Source organism: Pangasianodon hypophthalmus, chromosome 26 (assembly GCF_027358585.1).
Source record: "Pangasianodon hypophthalmus isolate fPanHyp1 chromosome 26, fPanHyp1.pri, whole genome shotgun sequence".
NCBI lineage: Eukaryota > Metazoa > Chordata > Actinopteri > Siluriformes > Pangasiidae > Pangasianodon > Pangasianodon hypophthalmus.
This window is the reverse complement of record NC_069735.1, coordinates 7,894,646-7,918,815: the sequence shown is the minus strand read 5'-3', so window position 1 is coordinate 7,918,815 and position 24,170 is coordinate 7,894,646. Positions and strand designations below refer to the sequence as shown.

At 38.0% G+C, this 24,170-nt stretch overlaps 1 protein-coding gene across 1 annotated transcript; it reads right to left on the bottom strand.

Annotated features, from left to right (window-relative positions):
* Positions 1-286: 286 nt before the first annotated feature.
* On the bottom strand, positions 287-23,554 carry cckbra (cholecystokinin B receptor a). Its single transcript, XM_026932106.3, has 5 exons — positions 23,060-23,554; positions 16,127-16,375; positions 10,379-10,640; positions 7,414-7,541; positions 287-906 (listed from the first exon to the last, which is right to left on the bottom strand). Exons 1-5 carry the CDS (start codon positions 23,211-23,213, stop codon positions 374-376), a joined length of 1,326 nt encoding a protein of 441 aa, XP_026787907.2. The 5' UTR covers positions 23,214-23,554; the 3' UTR covers positions 287-373.
* Between the last annotated feature and the right edge of the window lie 616 nt (positions 23,555-24,170).

Sequence of the window (24,170 nt, the reverse complement as noted above, 5' to 3'; positions counted from 1 at the left end):
ACAGCTAACTGACAGATTGCTTCATGCAGTATACGTATATGAATCACAGCAGAAATGATTGAATATTTACATGATTTTCCTATACGGCCCAGGCACAGTCTGTGATAGGTAGATTTTCAGCAGATAGCTGTGTTTTTTAGCGATTGTCCATAGTACTTTAGATGAATGTGCTCAATCATTTCCTCCGAGCACCAGCATCAGTGCTGTTTACTCATCTCTGGCAATGCCTTGGGCATTCTCATTTGTTCTAACATCAATACATCAGCAAGACAGAAAGAGGACTACATTTTACAAATGCTAAAAACTCTTTAATACGCTCAAGACAAAAACGTGCCTAAAACTTATACAATCTGGACGAACCCCAGATTCAAAGCTAACACGGCCCCACTGTGCTAACAGTGGTGTAGCTAAATTTAGACATCGATGCAGCCGTGACCCCAGTAACCTCATCATCACCTTCCCTCCTCTTGCGCTTGCGGCACAGCAGGGCGCAGCAGGCGAAGGTGGCCAGCAGTGCCTTACGGAAGCGCACATTCATGAAGCAGTAGATGATGGGGTTGACGCAGGCTGACGTGTAAGACAGCAGCTGGATGAAGGAAATGGGAGCGCCAGAGAGCGCCCGTTTGGCTGACTGCTGGTCAAACGCCTTCCATGTGTTCACTGTATAGAGAGGCATCCAGCAGATGAAGAACATAGCTACGATGATGATCAACATACGGATCACGCGCTTCTTGGCCAGGAGTTTGGCTTCAGAGGTGTTGCTGCGTGGCCTGTCCGGCTTGGAGGAGGCTGAGTTGCTGATGGCGGAAAGCTCCATGGCTGGGGGTTTCTTGGGAACCTGGATGTAGCAGCCATCGCTGTCATCTTGGCCATGGGATATGGTGCCATTCACGCCATTCTTCATTGCTGAGAACAGAAATGAACAAAGGATGGGGAAAATGTGAAACATTTATAATAGGACAACTGTCCATTCTGATCTTTCAGCTTTATTGTTTTTGTTTTGTCTTAAATATGATTTTACATTTTAAAAGAGAATTAATTTAAAAACAAACTTCAGTGACAGTGCAAGTATTATATTATTTGGTTATACAAAATTTGTAAAGTCAGGAGAAGGACAATTATCTTTCAGTAGTTTATCAGAGCAACCTAAGCATTTATAATTTTTTTTATTTTAGAGTAGTATTTGTTCATTAAAAAAAGCCAAGTTTTCAACTTGGTGTCACAATTTCACTTTACCTGCATACACTCTTCATAAACCTACATAATCGTTTATGGAGGCTTATTCCAGTAGACATCAGGTGACATTAGGACTTCTTTCATCAATGCTGATGTCACTTTGACATCTGAGTCAAGTGATATACTGTAAATGTTTGTTAGCATTTAACATAGTGTCACTATTTCACTTCACTTATGGGAGATGTTCATAGGGCTACATTATACCTGCACAAGCCCTTCATAACAACTGACCTAGATGTGTGTTTATATACATAAGCGTGCTTGTTGACATAAGGTTCAACTTCTCACTATTTCACTTTATGTATGGCAGATGTTCATATGACAGCATCTGCACAAGCCTTAATAACAAGCTAACAACTACATAAACATTTAGAGGCTTACTGCAGTAAGCATCAGGTGACATAAAGACTGCTTTCATCAATGCTGATGTCATTGTGACAACACCTGAGTCATGTGACATAGATGCTCGTTGACATAAGTATCAACTGTCACCATTTTGCTTTATGCATGTGAGATGTTCACAGGTCTACATGATACCTGCATAGGCCTTCATAACATCTGACATAACCCTACTTAAACATTTAAAGAGGCTTATTCCAGTAGGTATTAGGTAACATAAAGACTGCTTTCTTCAATGCTGATGTCAGGTTGACATAACACCTTAATCGAGTGACATAGATGCTTGTTGACATATGATTGTGTTATAACAGGTCAGAACGTGAGTATCTCACACACAGTTATGTAGCATGCAAAGTAAGATTACCTGTCAACATTTGGTAGTAATAACATGAAAACCTGCTCTATAACACTGTCATAGTAAAGGCTTTAACAGTGACATAACAGATTACTACATACTAAGTTTTCCTACCCTTAAGTAACATGTGCGTCTTATTTTTGCTTATAAGTTTGATTAATACCAATGTCGATGTCATTACACCTTAAGAACAGAAGTAGGCATAATTTATTTTCCGACCACAGAGTGAAGGAAATGATGCAACATGTTACATCATCATCACCTTCATCATTGTGTGATTCTGATGTACCAGAGCTACAAATGGGTTGCCATGGCATTCTGAAGTAAGTCAGTTATTATACATGTTATAATACAACCTTATGTCATATAAGTCTGTCACTTTACACAGGTGACATGATCTTAACATCAAAAATTGAAGAAAGTAGGCTTTATCATAGCTGACATTTGATGGAATAAACCTTATTAATATTTTTTGCAGGTTTACGTCACTTGTCATGCACAAGTTATGTTGGAGTTATGTAGCTCTAAGAACACTACCAGTAAATGTTACCACATATTTTGTTTTTATTGCTATACTGTACATAGACTTCAGTCTATATTTGAAGTCTGTAGATAGATACTATACTATTATGACCCATTGACTTATAGACGTCTAAAAAATAAAAGTAGGTTGAAGTATATGTACAAATGCTTGATGTATATACACTGAGATATACTGAGATGTATTTGCAATGCCTTCAGCCAATAAAGTACCTTTGCATTAGCTGTTGGAACTGTTGGAACAGCAAACACGCATGAGCTTAAACAAATTTAAAGTGCAGCACATTGACCCTGTTTACACTCGATAATTTCATTTGTCTTTAATCTGGTTTGGGATGCATTCCTGCCCTCATGTTCATGGTATAGGCTCTGGATCCACTGCAAACACATGCATTTTCACTTGTAGTCAAATTTGTCACTGGCTAATCAGATTGAAATGCAAGATTTGCTAATCAGCTCAAGCTGTAATGCTCATAAGCAGTCAGCGGTCATGCAGGACTTATGTAAGTGTCAAGTATCCCTATGAACACCATCCTTTAGTGAAGTGTTAGCAGAATTTCTCATTTATATATATATATATATATATATATATATATATATATATATATATATATATATAAAATATTTCTGTAAAGGTGGCAACTATGGCAATCATGGCCAAATTGTAGCTTGAACAGTCGGATGCATTTACACTTTATAACGTAGCTAAAATGCATCTCATTCTTCCTGAACTGGTTTGGATTCAAATATGGATCTGGATTCAAATCTGCATTAAGTGAATCTTGGGTACATTTACACCTGTATTTTTATATGGATAATCCCCAGGACACATGAAACAACTAGGTGTAAACATGGTTGTTTGTGTTTGAGTCTGAAACTCCTGAAGTGATCCTCAGCCCATGACCTCATCACATCACCTCCAGACAAGCATCTATCCCTGCTCTCAGTCCCTGGGCTACTAATGACACCTGCAGTCACAGCAGTCACATTCACTTTAAATCAGACTCCTTAAAGTATCTCTTTAAATCAGGGGTTCTCAAACATTTTGCAGCCAGGGATCATTTTACTTGTAAAATAAATTCCATGGACTCCCTCAGCACAGATTTGTTTAACATGATGTTATTTATAGCCTACATGTTTTTTGAGTTACTGAGGTTTCGATTAAACCCATTCAATCCAGGTGCCCAGTCAAACTGGCTAAAAACAACAGGAACTCAATAATAGGTATAATGTTACCAGATGGTGACATAATAATGTTCATTGCTTTTATATTGAACATTAATGTTAATGTTCAACATAATAATCTTAACATAATAATGAGTTTTGATTCCTAAAAACATCACTGACCCATTGGCAATGCTTCATGGACCACTGGAGTCCCTGGACCCCACTTTGTATACCACTGCTTTAAATAACCGGAACGCTAAGTTTTATTTTTCAAACTGTGTCTATGATGATTGTTATCAGCCTGCTTCATGTATACTTATTTACTCTTGTCTAGTTAATGCCTGTTTGCTGATCACCTAACTTTTAGCCTGTCCCACATTTCTGAGTATTGCCCAGACCTTTTTTGGTTTGCTACATTAGTTTTAATTCAACCATAAAACCCACACTTGTGTTCATCTTTCAGCTTTATGTTGGGTTTATACTTATTAAACAATATCTTTATTCCTAGTTTATTTGCTGACCTCAGAATTCTTTTAATATTAAACATTGTATTGTAACTGTATTGACTATACAGTTATTCCACTATAACCAATTCAATTCAACGGTAGTCACTGTCACAAAGCACCTTTATAGAAAGCTTGTTGTAGATCTAGTTGTCTAATGAACAAGCCAGAGATGATAATGTCAAGGAAAAAACTACTTGAGACAAGGAGACAACGAGACAAGAAAGAAACCTTGAGAGGAACCAGACTCAAAAGGGAACTCTGAGTCATTACTCTTGCACAGTTGTATACTATAAAGACAAGCAGTGTCAAACAAGTGTACTGAAAGGATGTTCAGTATGAGCATATTGTAAAGAGTCCCTAGGATGAGCACAGGACAGTGTTAATGACTAATCTATGATATCCAGGTGAGATTATCTACTGAAGCAAGGGTGAGTATTGGGCATAAATTCTGTGGTAGCAAGGGTGTGGTGAACCACTGGCTGTAAATGGAAGGAGGAGTTGCAGAGAATGAGTGGGTAATGAATGGGTGTCTACACCTGTGTGTGGAAAAAACAATGATCTATTTGTCTTGCAGTGAGGAGCTTTTCAAATCCTCTGAGTGAGAGCCAATGCCATGAGAGCTGACAGTGGCCTTGACCATGAGCAGACACATAACAACACAAATGTTGAGAGACAGAGAGAGAGAGAGAGAGAGAGAGAGAGAGAGAGAGAGAGAGAGAGAGAGAGATATTTTCTCTCACTGCAAAAGACTTTTTCTCTCACTGCATACTAGGGTATTCTGAACTGTTTTTGGGAAAACCAAATATTTAGGGTATCCATATGGGACCATTCACAACAGCACAAAATGGGTCTACACTACAACCACTACAATCCCTCCCAGCCCTGCCTTGTGGTCTGCACTACATTATTGCACTTCATCACAGCAGTGCTATACCTCACAGCTGGAGAAACATGCCACACCACTTCAATGCTTTTATTCCCCTTTGTAGAAACTGGAACTGAAAGCTTTAAAGAGATGAGGGCTCAGACAATATGCAACTGTAAAGTATTTACCAAAAAGAAGCACTAAAGAAATTCTCTTTGCGAGAAAGGTTTTTGATAAAAGCAAGCCGTCTTCAGAGACATAATGAGAGCTCATAATCCAAAATAATGCGTAATGTATCCACAGTGCTGCCAGTATTACTGCACATGTGAACTGTAAAGAGCTGTTTATTTCCAAAATGTCTGTCACTGGTATGCAATGGTTTTAAATTATTTGCACGAAACAATATTCAGGCAAAATGAGTAGGAACACTTGTTGCTCAAATGAGGTTGTGATATTTTTTAAACATTTTTAAATGACCTACATTGGACCTTTGTAACACATTCATTAACATTGCATAAATCATTTATAAGGTTCTATTGTTTATATATGAACAGCTAAAAAAAAGATTTGTCAGGATGTTAAAACTTTGTCTTTCATTTCTCTCGCTTTCCCAACTTCTGCCATCGTCTCACCATTACTTTCCATATGAAATTTTTAATTTCTGATTTACTTATTTGTATTTGAATATCAACTCTATCATAGCTAACCACTTGTTTAGCTGCTTTATCAGCATTCTCATTTCCCTCTATTCCCAGATATGCTCAAAACCCCCTAAACGTAACTTAATTTGCTTCATCTTGTTAACTAATCTCATTGTTTCTGGAGAGCTAGATGTTGAGACTTGCTGGGTGATCTCACTTTATTCCAGTGTACATTTTGCAATTCTAAAGAATCCAGATCAAAATCATACAATCCACTTTTTAAAATGTGTTTTAACTATACCCTGAGGATTATAAAAGCCATTCCCCATGCTAGAGACAATGCCATACAAGGCACACAGGAAGTAAAGGCATATTGGCACAAGTGGGGAAGAAAGGTTTCGTTTAACCTGAGTCATCCAAACACTTTCATCACACTGATTCAACATGCCTCAAGGCTGCCTTCTAGACCAATAAGCCCTACACCTGCATCTGATGTGTGGAAACTTGACTTTTATTTAATTTGCATTTCCTCTTCAATCAATCATGGGAAAACGCGTGTGTCCACACGTATACAGTTAGGTCCGGAAGTATTTGTTAGGGCTATAGGGCTATACTCTCTATAGTGCTATACTCTCTGCTCACATTCAGCCAAATGCTACAAAACAGCCAAATGCTACAAAACTGATTACTAAACATACTGCGAAAGCAACTCAAGACTTTGTGAAGGCAAAGAAATGGAATATTCTTCAATGGCCAAGTCAGTCGCCTGATCTCAACCCAATAGAGCATGCTTTTCACTTACTGAATACAAGACTGAAGGCAGAAAGCCCACAAACAAGCAGCAACTGAAGGTGGCTGCAGTAAAGGCCTAGCAAAGCAACTCAGAATTTGAGTTTTGAGAACATGGGCTCCAGACTTCAGGCAGTCACTGACTGCAAAGGATTTTCATCCACGTATTAAAATTATGGTTATATTTACAATTATGTCACTTTGTCCAAATACCTTTGAGCCCCTGAAAATGGATGTACTTTGCTTAAAATGGCTGTAATTCCCAAATGGTAAATGCCATATTTTTGTGGAACCTCTTAAAATAAAGCTGAAAGTCTACACTTCGATCACATCTTGGTTGTTTTATTTCAAATCCATTGTGGTGGTGTATAAAGGCAAAATCACAAAAACTCTGTCATTGTCCAAATACTTCCTGACTGTATGTATATATATATATATATATATATATATATATATATATATATATATATATATATATAAAACAAAACCATTTTGACCAAAGATCCATTGTTTTTAGGAATAAAGAATGACTGCACTCTTACTAGTGAGCTAAAGTGAAGTCTTTCCACAATAAATGTTTAGGTAGTTTCGTTTAAGTAGGTAGTTTCAATTTATGTATCATAAAAAGAAAAGTCATTAGGCAGATGTTCTTATACAAAGCGACTTATAACTGTGAGTAACTGTCGCTGTACCAGCAACATGGTGGCCATTTAGATTTATTGATTTATTGATTTATTGAAAATGTATTTGCCAGCTTACACAATTAGTGAATTAATAATACTGTGCTGCAGCCTTAAAACCCTGAAGGGCCCTGAGAAAAGAGATCATCATCATTACACAAACAGCAAGACATTGTGCCTAAAAAAAAAAAAAACAGCATTTCAGTCGATTTCAGTGGCTAGTTTTGCTTCTCACCTCTACAGTCATTCTTCTGCTCCAGCTCAAACTGAATCCCACGGTAGAGCTCTCTAGAGATGAGGCCATAGGCAATGATCATTACCACACCTGGGATGAAGAATAGAATAAAAAGCAGCAAGACGTACCTGAGAGAAAGATAATAAAAAAAAAAACAGATCAATAAGCAAAATGAAAGAGATCTGAATCAATAAAGACTTTTTAAAGTAACTATGATCCGGTGCAGAGGAGACTCACTAAAGCAATTATCAGATACAGTACTTGTGTCAGCTCAGTTAGTGATATGTGGCCTTACTGATTACTAAGAGCTTTAAAGAGCTATTGAATTAGTGTAATCCTCCACCTCCAGGCACTGACTCAAGCATCAGAAAGAAAAAAAAAAACAATAAATGCTAAAGAGTACTGGCAATATTGGGAGCAATCTACAAGACAGTTACCAATAAACATCTGTCTTAACATCTGGTAGATCTGCACTGAATCATGGCTTGCATCTAAAAAAGACACAAAGCGTGTTGGTGTTATTATTTCATTGTGGTATTCAAATGACATCGTGGGAGGGCTGCGTGAATGCATCTCCGCTGGTCCTTTGCGCTCATCTTTTTCATCTCGCTGATGTCTTTGTGCATTCATTTGATCTCAAACACACTTGTCTTTCTGTTCCATACGTGGCTTTCAAATTCATCACCAGGGCACGAGCAATCAAAGCAAAACTGTCTCAAAAGGGCTTCAGGAAGTGGATTGATGAAGGCACTGGAAAATGATCGCCGGTGATCCGGAAGCTTCTTTTGGTTTATTTTAGTATCATTCAATGCGATCTCTAAGCCTTGTGTTTAGGCATCAGAGCCCTGATGGGCTTTTTAAATTCATTTCATAATCGCTGCAGTGTCTTTAATCCACTCTCGGCTGGCAAGGTGAGTTCAGGGGCCATGCCCGGGGTAATGAATGGCTCAAAGTGCAGATCTGAGATGGCTCAAATACAAACCCAAGAACATCATCAAACAAAACTAATGATGCACTCCATGGCCAAGGCCATTACTTGAGAGAAATATTCTTGTGCTTGAACCGTAAGATATCTCCTCAGAATAACAATAATAATACTAGGACGTAATTATTCACCCTATAAAACGTTCAGTGTTCACAGTTTACTGACCATCATCTTTAGAGACAGCCTCCTCTGCATGCCCACTAATTACCAATCCATTCAACACTTAAAAGTCTATTTAACCTCCTGTTCTACTTCACACCGAAAGTCTGAGGGAGGCAATAAAATGCCTGCAGATATGGTTTAGTTACTCTGAGTTTCCATATTATTTTTGTTCAGCAAGTCCCTGGTGGTCTAGCAGCTAAAGATCCTACGCTCTCAGCACCGCAGCCTGGGTTCGTTTCACGGGCAGGGAACCAACCCAGCCATTGGGACTGTACGCTCAGTGCCAGACCCAAGCCCAGATTAAATGGGAGGGTTGCACCAGGATGGGAATCCGGCATAAAACCTGTGCCTAATCAACATGTGAACCAGTGATCCGCTGTGGCGACCCCTAACGGGAGCAGCTGAAAGAACAATGATATCTTTGTTCACCAAGGAATACCAGGGTATCTCCATGATTGGGGCACCATTTAGCCCTTGATTTTTTTTTTCCTTTATCATTTTACAACACTGGATCTAAGAAAACATGAATTTAGTCATGTTAGAACCCATCTCTGGTCAGAATATCTCATTAAAAAAAATGGCAGCAATGTTTTTTCTGTTAGAGAATATGCTAAAAAGAATAAGCTGATGTGCTTAGAGAAATGCACAAGAATTATTAGTTTCATTACAATTACATAAAACGTCATTAATTAGCATCCATAAAGACTGTTAAGGACTTTCTAATCATTTACCCAACAGTCTTTTTTTTTAATAATTCACTTTCAATCTATAATTTGGGTAAGAGGGTTCTAAGTGATGTAATCAGTCAATATCACAATATCATTGAAAATAAAGTAAAATAATAAGAGAACATACTTTTCTTCTTCCCATGATCTTCTGGGAATTCAGATGATGTTGAATATTCCGAACATTTCATAGCACATAGAGTGTGCTCAGGCAACAGCTTTCATCAAATGATTGTAGGTTACTAAAATGTCCATTTTTCATAACTGTAATGGATGACTCATGGAAGAGGCTGTTTCAAGCATGAGATGTTAAATTGAATCACACAGTAATGCAAAAGGAATATGATTTTTGAAGCATTTTAGTGATCAGTCTTTACATTTAGTGATTTAGTTATTTCAAGGTAAAATGTGGTGATAATGGATGGATGTGGCTTGGATGGTAAAAGTGCTGTAAATGGGTTTTTAATAATGGTTTAAGGTATTTATCTGAAACATGCACATAGGTTGATGTGGAGGATGCATTACCTGTGTTTAAAATGTCTTTTATCTATACGCGGTGGGACACTAATGGCACCCCAATGAATCAATGAATTGTAGAATCACTCCAAAAACTCTTAGTTTTTAATATTCATTTCCAACCAGTGAATTTAGCATAAAAAACATTAATCTATTTATCTGCTCTGTTTCACAGTGCACTTGAAGGAAATTTGAAAATAATGATAAATGACTGGACTACCTTGCCATACTGTGAATATTTATTGTGATAAATGACTACAATCCTGCAATCCAGTCTCATAAAAAGTGCAATCCATTGAGAAGAAAACAAACATTTTTTTTTACAAAAAAATCTAGTCTGTTAAGGAGAAGATGGAGGTTAGTAAGAGACTGGAAAGAGGGGAGCTATAGTAAAGAAATAGTACCGAGCTTATAGTATACGTCATTCCCATTGAGTAAATTGGAACAGAACAGCTGTCACTTTTCAGGAGTTGATCCACTATAATTATTCTTGCTCATAAGAATTCCAGTCATGTGTGAGATCAGGCTGGCTGACTTCAAATTCATTAGATATAATCATGCTGAGTACTGAACTCACCATATCTGTTCCATTTGGCTTACACGCCAGTCTGGGCGGCACATGTGAGCAGTGGTGTTGTTGGGTTTGGAGAAGGGCACCAGCGTGCTGAAGATCGGATACGGTACCATGATGCCCACTGACAGCACCCAGGTAGCAGCAATGACTTTGTAAGCATGGGAGCGGGTCTGCCATGCCCGTGACTTCAGCGGGTTGCAGATGGCGCTGTACCTCTCGATTGCTATGGCAACCAGGCTGAAGGTGGAAATGCTGACGGAGATACCTGTGGAGAATTGTGGGAGGAAGTACGAGACATGTGATAAGTAGCCTACAGGAATGGTGCTGTAACTAAGCGACAAAATCGTCTAACAAGAATCTGTGATATGCATGCCTTAAGGCAGCGCTGGGTAATTCTGCAGCTCTCAACTGCTTTATTTCTCTGATAAATATTTCACATGATTTGATGCTTCTGCCTTTCCGAGGAGACTGGATACAGTGTTTATGATCATTGTATGCCTGTTTTTTCCCTCTCTAATTTTCTACAGTAGTTATTATTATTACAGTTACCACTTCGAGAGGTCATTGTTGGTAAGAAGCCTATTCATAGCTTTAATTGGCTTATAGAAAAAAATGATATGTTTCAGTACAAGCCACTGGAATGCACTCCACCAAACAACTTTTGCATATATGAATATGTATATGCAGGTTTGCTCAGCCAGTTGTTCTGCAGGGTTTTGTTGTATGGAAGCAGCAAAAAGCATCAATGCATAAATTAAACATCAGTATGTTTTGTCTCACATCAAGGCCACTGTTCATTTTAATCAAAGTTTATTTGTGACCAAATAACCTTTATACCATTCACACAACTGTTTTAATTAAAAAAAGAAAACCAGCCACATACAAAGATTTCATGTTAGTATACACTCACCGGCCACTTTAATAGGAACAGCTGAACCCCTGCTTATTCATGCAATTATCCAGTAAGCACAATACATAAAAGCATAGTTAAGAGCTTCAGTTAATGTCCACATCAAACATCAGAATGGGGAAAAAATATGATTTCAGTGACTTAGACCGAGGCATGGTTGCTGGTACCAGACAGGTTGGTTTGAGTATTTAAGAAACTGCTGATCTCCTGGGATTTTTTTTACACAGAATAGTCTCTAAGGTTTACAAAGAAAGGTGTGAAAAAACAAAAAAACGTCCAGCAAGCAAGATCTGCAGGTGGAAATGCCTTGTTAATGAGAGAGGTCAGTGAAGAATTGTCACACTGGTTCAAGCTGACAGGAAGTCTATGATAACTCAAATAACCACTCTTTTTCACTCTGGGCAGCAGAAAAGCATCTCAGAAGGCAAAACATGTTGAAACTTGAGGCAGATTGACTACAACAGCAGGCACAGAATCACGTAAACTGGAATTGATGACTGGAAAAAGAGCAGGGAACATTTTTCCAATCTTCTGCTGTCCATTTCAGTGAGCCTGTGCCCATGTAACCTTACATTCCAGGTCTTGGCTGACAGGAGTAGAACTCCAAGTGGTCGTCTGCTGTTGTAGCCCATCCAAGTGCTGATGCTTTTCCACTCACCACGGTTGTAAAGAGTGGTTACTTGAGTTACTGTAGCTTTCCCGTCAGCTTGAACCAGCCTGGCCAATCTCCTCTGATCTCTCTCATCCACAAGCCATTTCCGCTGCTCACTGGATGTTTTGGTTTTTCACAGCATTCTGTGTGAACTCTAGACACAGCTGTGCGTGAAATTCCCAGATCAGCAGTTTCTGAAATACTCAAACCAGCCCATCTGGCAACAAACATGCCACAATCAAAACAACTGAAATCACATTTTCCCCCATTCTAATGCTTGACGTGAATGCTACCTGAAGCTCTTGACCTGTATCTACATGATTCTATGCATTGCAACATGATTAGCTGACTGGATAAGTGCAATGCTCAGGTGTACGGGTGTTCCTATTAAAGTGGCCGGTGAGTTTATTTTATTATATCACCAATGTTAGGATTACGCAATTTTACCACAGATGGATCGCTTTGATAATCATTCTTTAAAATGTATTTACCCATGGAGCTGCTCCTGAGCTAATGAGTCATGAAAAATTTCCTAGTTGGATAATAGATGCTCCTTCTGCTTTCTATAGAATCATCCAGAAGTCCTGGAGTTTGGGAGAATATATTAGTGAGAACTGAGTGTTTCTCTTTTTTTTGTTTTTTTTTTCTTTTCAGAAACATGAAGTGTTCCTTGTAAATTATCTTTTCAAAGCATTTCTTTTTCACTGATTGATTTTGTTCAGGGCGACTTTTAAGTTTGTGCGGCGTGCAATCACTTCTGAGGTGTCGGGAAAAAAAAATGATGCCACAGTTGCCCTAAAGCTTAAGCGCTTCCTCCCTTGAGCCCAGATAACATATGAATGAAATGAAGCTTTTCATGAAGAAAGTCAATGAAGCTTGAAGAGTCTTAGAAAAAGTTCACTGTGCAAATCCCTTAATGGCTGGGGGGTGACCACAGCTAAAATTGTCTCAAACGTCATTTTTGATTTCCTATTCACAAACCATATAATCTCGACTTAAAAGGATGATGGAGTTTTTTTTTTTTTCAAAAAAAGGCCAGATTTCTAGTGTAGAGGCTTTCAGACTGAAAGGAAAAAAGTTGTGGTGATTTAAGCTTGGACAATAGCTGTCTTATGACTGTCTCATTTCTTCTTAAAAGAATTTACAATAGGTGTAAAGCACAGTTAGAGGCGACCACGCTTAAACGGCAGAATAATGGCAGGCTACACTTATAAAAGATGGAAGCCCACATCTCCTAAAGGCAGTGCACCTTTATTTGGCATGACTTTGATGGTCTTTTATATGCTTAAGGGCAGACATTAACAGACATAGCCTTGGAGATTAGACACAAAAATCAATGGTTGGAAGAAGCTGTAATAGTTCATTGACTGCTTGTGGCTGATGAAAACCAGCCTGCCCAAAGGCTGGATTAAATAAATGACGAGCGCAACATAAACCAAGAGTAAGCAAGAAACCACTAGCATAGCTGTAGGATGTGACAGAACGTTCTCTCCCGCGGACCGACAGCAGCACTCTTCCTCTGACTCAACTCTGGACACATGGCACTGTGGGAGTGACCCAATGGGTGCAACCACCATGCCAAGCTCTGAGTAGAAATAATCCTCTTTCATACCAATCTAGGGCTAATTCCTGCAATTGCAATCTTATAATCTGGATTTAAAACACATTCAAAGATCAACAAGGAGCAGCCTGTTAAAATCCCAAAACTACATCTGTACTTGATCTGTTCCACACTCTCTCAGGGTATGGGAGAAATTGAAACAATTTATAATCGCACAAGTATTACTGGTGTTCAATGGTCTGTGCCTTCACATTAACACACATGAATTGTATTTGGCCATGCTGTGTTTTAGTGATGCATCGAAATAGAGGCATAATGGCCTGTGTGTTTTATGGGGCAATTGTTTCTGTTATAGTTAATAACACATTCGAGACAGCTTCCACTAACTTCTCATTTATCAGTGTTATTTCTTCTTGCACTCCTACATAATGGCATATCTAGTTCAACTTAGTTCATAAAGACCATTAAATCATTCTCCTCCTTCCAAGGATACACGGATGCCGTGTTTCCCAGGCAACCATAATAATAATAAGACTGCAATCAAATTGATCTTACCTTGTAAACGAATTGATAATTAAGCCCAGAGGTCTGACACTCCACTAGGCAGGCATTACTGATTCCAGTTCGACCCTCATCAAAAACTTATCTTTACCATCCAGAGGCAGATAACTGTATGGCATGCCTACTGCGAGTACTTAATTCTGGATTAGTGTTTTCCTGATGATATTCAGTATTGAGGAAATATTATGACGATCACATCCTGGTGAAACATTTGTGTTAGGCCAAGGTGGAATTTGCTGCCTAAAGAACAAAGCTATATTTTCACAAAGAAGTGTATAACAACCCTGCATACATTATTAGTTTCTCAGCTCACATAGTCACATAGTCATGCAGAGAAAATGATATAGTCCACAACACTTAAAATAGTAACAGTCGCTGCCTCGTACGAAGCAGTGCAAGAGGGATCAAAATCCCAACAGCATGCAATGCGGAAAGGAAAGGCTTACTATTATAACTTTATGATTATATTACAAATGAGATTACCATTGGTCTCACTGCAGATTCTCAAATCTAAAATTTAGTGGTACTGAAAATAAAATAATAATTTAAAGGTCACTGTCGTGGTTTATTATCAGGATAAACTTGGAATCGAGCTCAGGTACAATAATTTGATGGGAAGGTAAATGGAATAATGATAACAATAGTGATGTAATGCAGTTTATACAGTTTACTGATTTATGTATCTTTGCCAGAAAAGAAGTAAGAGATATCTGGATATAAATTTGATGGCAAAACTGTCAAACAAGGAAGACTGACAACTGAATGTCTGGCCTGTTATTTATACTTAGTTAAATTATAACCTTAGTAAAGAAACATATAAATTGTAAACTTGTTTTAATTGAATGTTAAAGCGCTAGTCTTCTAAATCCCAATTTAATCCCTGTTTATTATCATATTAGCGAAATCTGAAGCAAGTCTATTTACTCACAAGGATCAATTTAGCTGTATGGTCATAACTGCCTTTTTTGTAATATTAATATATACAATATATAGAGATCTTGTAGAAGCTAGATATATAGAAGCCTGGATTATGTTTACACAAAACAGCTCCAGATCACCCCATAAGCATGCAGAATGATCCAGAATTCAAAATTCTGGATTCTTACCAACACCTGATCGCAAGACCTTATTAGAGCTGTACTCCTTTTCATTTATAAAGCCCTCAATACTCGCAATTCATTTGGCTTTTTCCGTCCCTACCAAACACTCCACACTCTTAGATTTTCCTCTTATGTCTTGCTATCTCTCCATCTAACATTTGTTGTCGCAGGAATCAAGCTTTTTTGTGGCACATCAACTCTGGAATTCCTTTCTCCTAACAGTCAGACAGTCCCATAGTTATACTTGCATTTATTTGGCAGACCAGAGTGACTTACAATTAAGTCGGGATATAATTGAGCAGTTAAGGGTTAAGGTCTTCTCAAGGACCCAACAGTGGCAGCTAGACAGTGCCAGGGTTTGAAACGACAACCTTCTGGTGAACATTCTCTGAACTGACAAACTTCATATCTTGGCCTTTCATTACTTGGGTTTTCCCTACATTCCTTTGCTATTCCTATCAATTACTTTCATTTTCCTAGTGTTGTTCCTCTAATAAATAATGTTGCTAATGTTACTTTGTCTACTTTGTTCTCAAGTCAACATGCTCTCACAGTGGCAAATTTACACAACTCATTTTGTATAAACAGTTTGAAAGGTTAAAGTAGAGTTAGGTTCAGTGGGACAGTCTGTGCCTTTTCTCACAAGTCTAACTGCTTACAAAGCAGAAAACAAATGTAATGTATTATTATTAGTAGTAGTAGCAGTAGTAGTATAAGAACAACATGCTGTAAATATGTGGCTCCCGGTATAACTTGAATGATGTTAAAAAAGGGGTGTTGTTTTTCCGCTTAAAATGAGAGTCTTTACAGTAAAGATTTATTTTTCTTTAAAATTATTACAGCACAATCCTATTTGCTTTGAGATATGCAAAATATGCCAATGGATATAATATTAAAATCCTCTAATATCCCCTATAAATCACTGAAACTCAGTAGGTAGTGAAAGGTGAAATGGAGAGCACCTCACCCATGAAATAGGCAACGGTCTTGCACATGGCAGCTCCAAAGATGAAGTCCTCCAGCAAATTAGGGATGAGAGTGAATGGCATGCAGAAGACGGCCATCATGAGGTCACTGACAGCTAGCGAGAGCAGGAAGGAGTTTGTGACGGTGCGCATACGCTTGTTCACCACCAGCACCACGATGATCAGCAGGTTGCCAAACACACTCAAGAGGAAGATCAGAGAGTAGAGGAGGATCCGCAGCGAGTACATTTCTGAGGGAAGGAAGGAAGAGTCATGTAATGAAGAACATTATTTGACCTCCTAAATACCAGAGCAAAACTAAGCCTAGTCGGGGACTTCGTTAGGGCATCGGTGGGATTTTCATTTGAGTCCTAATCAAAGAGGCAATTGCCTTTGTCATGATAACCTAAGATGATGTCATGGTACATTAGTCATTAGTGATGAAAACTCCTGTGCCGCTTCCTGTGCTACACTTGCTGATATAGTGATTTGGAGAACTTGGATCATCTTTATCACAGATGTGGCACCCAGTAGTAATCATGTACACCCAGTAGTAATCATGTACACCCAGTAGCAATCATGTGCATCCAGTAGCAATCATGTGCATCCAGTAGTAATCATGTGCATCCAGTAGCAATCATGTGCATCCAGTAGCAATCATGCGGACAGTGACGAGAAAAAAAAAAAATCTGTTTTGATTACAGCTGGGCAATAACTGAAGTAATCAGCTTCTGCGATTATTCTCAGGAATTTCAATTTCAGAAACCACAAATCATACTGAGTTGTATTCAGACTCGAGTTATCCACACATAATGAGGATTTATTACTGAAATTGTCCACATCATTATTTAGATCTCAGACAAACTACAAACTAAATGCTACTCGGACAGTTGCAGGTTATTTTAATATAGACATTATTAATAGACAACACACTGTTGCCGCACGATATACAAAAATAAAATGCAAAATAATAGGATGCGCTGGATCAAGTGCTATTTTATAAGCTGTTGAATAATAAGGGCCGAACAAGGTAATTTATTATGAAATGAAATCAAATTTTCAGTGATTAATTGATGCAGCAAAATATTGGCAATATACTAGATTCTCATAAAAAGTTCATTTTGTTTGTAATTTTCTCATTCATATTTCATCATATTGTCTTTTTTATTTTTCATTTTTCTATTTGCTTTTATGATACATATTTTTACTTTTGGCAGCGAAGGGAAAAAATGCTATCTGCATCTTTAGTCCATATTTTATATCCTTCGATTTTCTTCAGGCTTAAATAAAAGTGCTTGTGCTTAAAAGCAGTGGTCTAGATACTACTGAAAACCCACATCTACAGTAGAACACTTCTACTCAAATAAAATCTGCCAACCTTGGAGGCATGAACTACACACAGGTAGTGTAACCTCTGAATATGTGTAACATTTCTCGTGTAAATATTGACATGATTTTTTTGGATTTTTGGACTGAATACAGCACCCTGTACATAATGCATACCATTTCCCCCTAATGTCCATGTCTGCATCTTCTAATATAACCTTTACTCTGGGTTTTTGCACCACTAATTTTCCTTTGAGGGGCGTAAAAGGTATTTAAAATCCTGATTTGCTTTTGTTTTCATAAAACAGCACACTGAGGTACATCACATGATCAATAGTAAGCCGTTGGTGAAGAGAATTTCACTGGGATTCCCTAAACTTATTAGATTCCACTCTGTTCATTTTCAAGTCTCTGAACTGTGAATTACTGTATGCATCATGCCCTCCAAATATCAGCTACAATCCTGTAACTGAGCAACCAGTGTCAACTCTGACACTCCGTTTTCTCTTTCCTCAGAGTGTGACTGCATCTGAGATGTACCCAGTGTTCATGTTTAAGGATTTAAACACTGTTACTGCACACTGAATAGCCATTCCGTCAATCTCTCTCTGAATCTCTTGCTAGAGAACTGACTAACACAGCTTCTCTCCAGAACTGATACAACATTGATTGAGTCAAAGGGCGTTTACCCAGTAGTAGCTAGATTGTTGTGGCAGTTTTCAGTTTTCCTTAATTAATGACAGTCAATAGGGCTTAGCTTTGCAATTAACAATGTCACATGCCTTATTAAACCAGCTAACCAAGCTTGCTGCAATTTCATGCCAATTAAATGGTTTCAAGCCAGTTTATTTAGGCTCTATGCCAAAATTGGTGGGTAGTGTTGAACAAAGTATGCAAAGTTCAATACTTCTTCAATATCATGATGTGGAAAATGATTTAATATGCACGTTTTCAATGCTTTCGTTACTTATTGTCTGTATCTAATCAGGTTAATACTATGCTGACATGATATTACGCCTATAGGCAAATTCTAATGATAAATCTGTAGCCAAAACGTATATATTTTCTTTTTTTTTTTTAATTGATAAACTATAAACTAGCTTTAATATCTAAAATTATGAATCAGTAACATTTAAAGCAACCCAGTGGGAAATACAGTCCCCTCCAAAAGTATTGGAACAGCAAGGTCAATCTCTACACAATGGCAGAGGTCAAAAGATCAATATGAAACAATAGATCATAATTTGACCTTTCATTTCCTAATATTTATATCTCGATGAGTTAAATAACTTAGAACATGGCACCTTTGGTGGCAGATCACACAATTTTTAGCAAAAGTATAGGAACATACAGTATAGTTTTCAAGTTAATTAAAGTAAATAATTTATATTTGGTTGCATATCCCTTGTTTGCAATAACTGCATCAAGCCAGCGACACACTGACATCACCAAGCTGTTGCATTCTTCTTTTGTGATGCTTTTCCAGGCTTGTACCACTGCGTCTTTCAGTTGTTGTTCGTTTTGGGTTTTTTTTCCCTTCAGTCTCCTCTTCAGGAGGTGAAATGCATGCTCAGTTGGGTTATGGTCTGGTAATTCACTTGTCCAGTCTAAAACCTTCCACTTCTGATTCTTACTGCTGATGAGTGGTTTGCATCTTGTGGTATGGCCTCTATCCTTCTGCTCTTCGAAGACTGGATTGTGGATTGTGATATGTTCACCCTTGTGGAGGTTGTTAGTGATGTCACTGACTGAAGTTTTTAGGTTTTCCTTCACAGCTCTCACAATGTTTCTGTCATCAACTGCTGTTGTTTTCCTTGGCTTACCTGTTTGATGTCTGGTTGTTAGTACACCAGTGGTTTCTTTCTTTTTCAGGACATTCCAACTTGTTGTATTAGCTAATCCTAATGCTAATGTCCTAATACAAAGGCTCTGATCAATTTTCCCTCTTTTATCAGCTTGTTTTTCTCCCATAGACAGCTCTCGGGTCTTCATGTTGGTTTATTCTTTTTAACAGCAAATGCAGTCTTCATCTGCTAAACCCCGGGCTCAAACCAAGAGTAGACATTCAGTGCTACTTATTGTTTAAACAATCAGTCTAACAGAGCACACCTGGGCAACAAGAAACGCCTGTCAGTCACATGTTCCAATATTTTTGATCACTGTTCTAAGTTGTTTAACACTTCTAGATGTAAATCTTTCTAAAGTGAAATCTTACTTGGCCAATAAAATACTTTCTGATTCTGATTCTGATACTCTACTTGATGTTATTGTGACTCATATTTGTAAGTATTTCTCATATTACATGGCCTTAGTTAATTCATAAGAATTTGCAAAAGCCAAATAAAGGTATAGTATAGAATAGAATGGGATAAAGAAAAAAGAATAAATAAATGGGATAAAAGGAATGGGAATGTTATGAATTAAGATTAAGGAGAAGATTAATTTAGGGGTTTTCTTATTCATTTTCTTATTACTTCATTCATAAATATAATAAATTAATCCAAATCCCTCTCATTGGTATTCCAGTCAGATGACTACGGTTGGTTTAGCCGATCATTGATCTTTCCATGCAAAAACAAAGACCATTAACATTGCAATACGCCACTGTGTATGTGAAACAGATGTCTCCCTCCTCACTTTGCTGTTGCGTATGTTTTTGCCCTATTCATTTGACTTGTGTCCCTAACGTGATTGTGAATTTATAGACCAAATTCGCTGCACATCTGTGACTGTGCTAGTGAGACCGTGCAAATTTTCCATTATTATCAACAGAGTGTTGGCAGAGGCAGGGTATGTAATACATCACTCTCGTTTTATGCAGATGTTCAGAAGCCAAACACTTCAGCGCATGAGACTGACATTAAATATCTAATCACCAGAGAGCATGGACATGCATCAGTGTTTTTATGTGCTCTCTCTCCCTCTCTCTCTCTTTCTATCCTCTCCTATCTCTGTTGCACCGGGAGTGTGTTTTATAGTTTTAATCAGGACTCCAATTCTATGGCTGGAGGGCTCCAGCCTAATATTTCTCTCACACTAGGGGCCTTATATTTTCTAAAATTACACTAAAGCTACTCAAAAGTCAAATATTCCTAAACAGTATTTAATGAGCAGTTAGAATAAGGAGATTTTTCATCTTTACATCTGGTTGTTTTAGTGGTTTTAGGTTAAAAAAAAAAAAAAGAAAAGAATCATGGAGGCTCAACAAATATCCATGAATGAACACCATTTGAATGGAAAGACTCAAAATTATAGCATAATGCAAAGGCACCCAAGTGCTGTAACCATAAAATGATTCACAGAGCTGAACAGGTGTATATTTTTGGCTGTAGCAGCTCTGTGTTTTTCAGCACCTGATGATAATGATGATGACAAAATTGTGGTAATTATGAGACATTCCTAGAAAAAAGGCTTTAATGGATCTTTGGATAGTTAGTTTCTTAGCTTCCTAAAGGGGCTCTACTTATAATCCTCTCATAGGAAAACACTCAGCTGGTTCCTCCAGAGGGACAGGCTGAAGAAGCCTCAGGGATTCTATTTTTTTTCTTTTTTTTCCTCATAAAAAGGATATGATGCTGAAATGGTAGCAGTGAAACGGTAATAATGCCTGCGCGGCCTCATGCTTGCAATTTAATAACAATTTGCTTGACTTCATTTGGATGAAAAGTGAAGGTTAAGCTGAGCATTATTGTCCATCGTTTGTGTAAATCAGAATAGAATCCATCCGCATTGCCGTAGCTCATTGAAATGCCTACAAGGTTTGCACGGGATCAGGTTCAATCATGAAGTAAATCTGTTTTTCTTACGTGTGCTTGAGAATCAATATAAAACGCTTTTCAGATAAATAAGGAGCATATGGCACGGGTACACATTTCCACAATTATCTTCATGTTCTTTTGCAGTGTGGAGTCACTGCCACACTTATATACGATCCAACCAACCAAAAGATGCTTCATCACCACACCACCGAGGTTCATTCTGACCTCATTGTGATTTGACAATAATTCGATAATGATTTGACATGACATGCTTTTTTCAAACTCCTACACTCAAGGGTTCCATCCAAGGATGCTTCAGCTTCCTTAAAGAGCTCGACTTGGAATAATTTCTGTATAAATCTTAAGAAAAAGCAAGAAGGGTGCTGGATGGAACCATTCTTTCTGAGAATACACAATATTGATATACACTCATTCATATCATTTGGTAGCATTTTGGTTTTCTTTTTTTTTTTTTTTCAATTCAGTGTGGCTTGTTTACATTTTTTACACAATGTTTTTTAATAAAATTATACATATCTATATCTATCTATCTATCTATCTATATACATACATACACATACACACACACACACATACACACACATATATACATATATATATATATATATATATATATATATATATATATATATATACACACAGACACACACACCCCCACTCACACACACATATATAGCAATATATCACACACACATATATAGCAATATTTTTTAATATTTTATTGAATTTTACTACTACTAAAATTCAATAAAATTACCTTTATTACTATATAAAATAAAACAATATACTGTAATAAAGGTAATTTTATTGAATTTTAGTAGTAGTAATTTTGGCATGTGTTTCCAGTCTTGTCAGTGTTGAAATGTCATATGTGCCTTACATTTAAGATTCCTCTCCATTATCTTTTGAATACATCCTCCCAATATTCCCAAGCAGGATACACATCTGAATTAATGTAGATTGTAAATGCTTTGCAAACTGCTTTATGGCAGTCCCATATGTATACGGAAGATATTCACAGACAAACAGAGCTGCCGGTGTGCTACTCCATCTCATGGAGACAACTGGGGCTTTGCAATTACACGGCAAATTCCAAAATTGTTCAGTGAGACCAGCAAGAATCATATGACTGCAACAATACAGACTGTGAAGTTTAAAGGCAGTCCACAGCAGCAATAAAACATCGTATTGCCATAATATGACGTAAGGATTTTGATATTAGGTACAATATTTGTGTTTTAGCAACAAACCATGTTCTTAGGATGGAAATCACCACTATACTTAAAAAAGTGCTGATTTATGGCAGTTAAAACCACAAGTCACACATTCTGCATTAATTAATTTTGTCTTTTTACTTTAAGATGCACACTGATGCAAGAGGGAATGAACACAGGCTCTCAAAACCTGAAAACCATTCCTGACTCATTCCCGGTTCATGGACATTGCATGAAAAGACCAACAACGCCTCGCCTGAAAGCACACACTTGGGGGAGAAATTGGTTTCTCAGTGGCTCACTGGTTGATTGATGGGTCTAGCTTTGGGAATGGGTAACCGCTTCACTGTACAGGTTTACACAGAACATTTCAGAGTTTCCCAAACATCCTTTTACGGAGATCTATGGAAGCTTTTAGTCCTAAGCATTAGATTTTTTTTTTTTCCAAAACTGGATGCTTAGAAGCTGTGGATCCTCAAGCATGCACTCATGCAATGCACTGATTAAAAAATGAAAAAAAAAAAAAAAAAAGCACTGAATATTTCTGAAGCACAAACAGCATGCTGTGCACATTCATATATGTATCCAGATATGAGATGAAAGGAGGAGAGCTCACCTTTAGATCGTGTGGCTTGAAGTTTGGTTACCACTGACGCATTGCTACAGGTGGCGTTCATTTCCACGGTGGAGAGGTTTACTGAAGAATCTGGAGGCGCTTTTGCGCACGACCACAATGTGCCATGACTTTCATTCATTTTGGGGAAATCCATATTCACCACGTTGTTTATTTCAGTATAATCCAGACTAGAACATTAGAATCTATAAGTGACTTACCCCAAGCACAAAATTATACTGGGTGATAAAATTACACTGGGAATTATTCAGATGCGCCTGACTTTTCAAAAAAGGAAAAAGGAAGAAGAAAAAAACGCGCAGCCTGTATTAATATTCAGTAATAATGCAGAGATATTCAGTAATGCAGAGTCGATGTATGAATGATGGACTCCGTGGGAACATTCTTCAACTTCTTCTTCGCACTGTGTCTGTGCGCAAAGTGAGAGGCTGAGAGGCTTAATGCTGCTGAACGCAGAGGATGTTCCCTCTGTGTGTGTGTCCGTGTGGGTGTGTGTGTGTGCGCGCGCGCGCTGTTGGGGAGGGTCAGAAGTGTGTGTGTGTGTGTGTGTGTGTGTGCGCGCGCTGTTGGGGAGGGTCAGAAGTGAGTGTATGTGTGTGTGTGCGCGCTGTTGTTGAGGGTCAGAAGTGTGTGTGTGTGTGTGTGTGTGTGTGCGCGCGCGCTGTTGTTGTTGTTGAGGGTCAGAAGTGTGTGTGTGTGTGTGCTGTTGGGGAGGGTCAGAAGTGTGTGTGTGTGTGTGTGTGTGTGTGTGCGCGTGTGTTGTTGGGGAGGGTCAGAAGTGTGTGTGTATGTGTGTGTGTGTGTGTGTGTGCTGTTGGGGAGAGTCAGAAGTGTGTGTGTGTGTGTGTGGGTGTGTATATATATATATATATTGGTAGGGACCAAATGTTGTCACAATGATGTCACAACCTTGTGGGGACATTTGGTTGGTCACCACCAGGAGAAAGGTTTCCTTTTGGTTACTGAGCTGAAGGTTAAGGTTACATTTAGGTGTAGTATTAATTCATTAATTAACTACACTAATAATGATGTCAAAAGAAGGTTCTCACCATGATAGTGTGTGTGTGTGTGTGGAGGGAGAACCTCGACACTA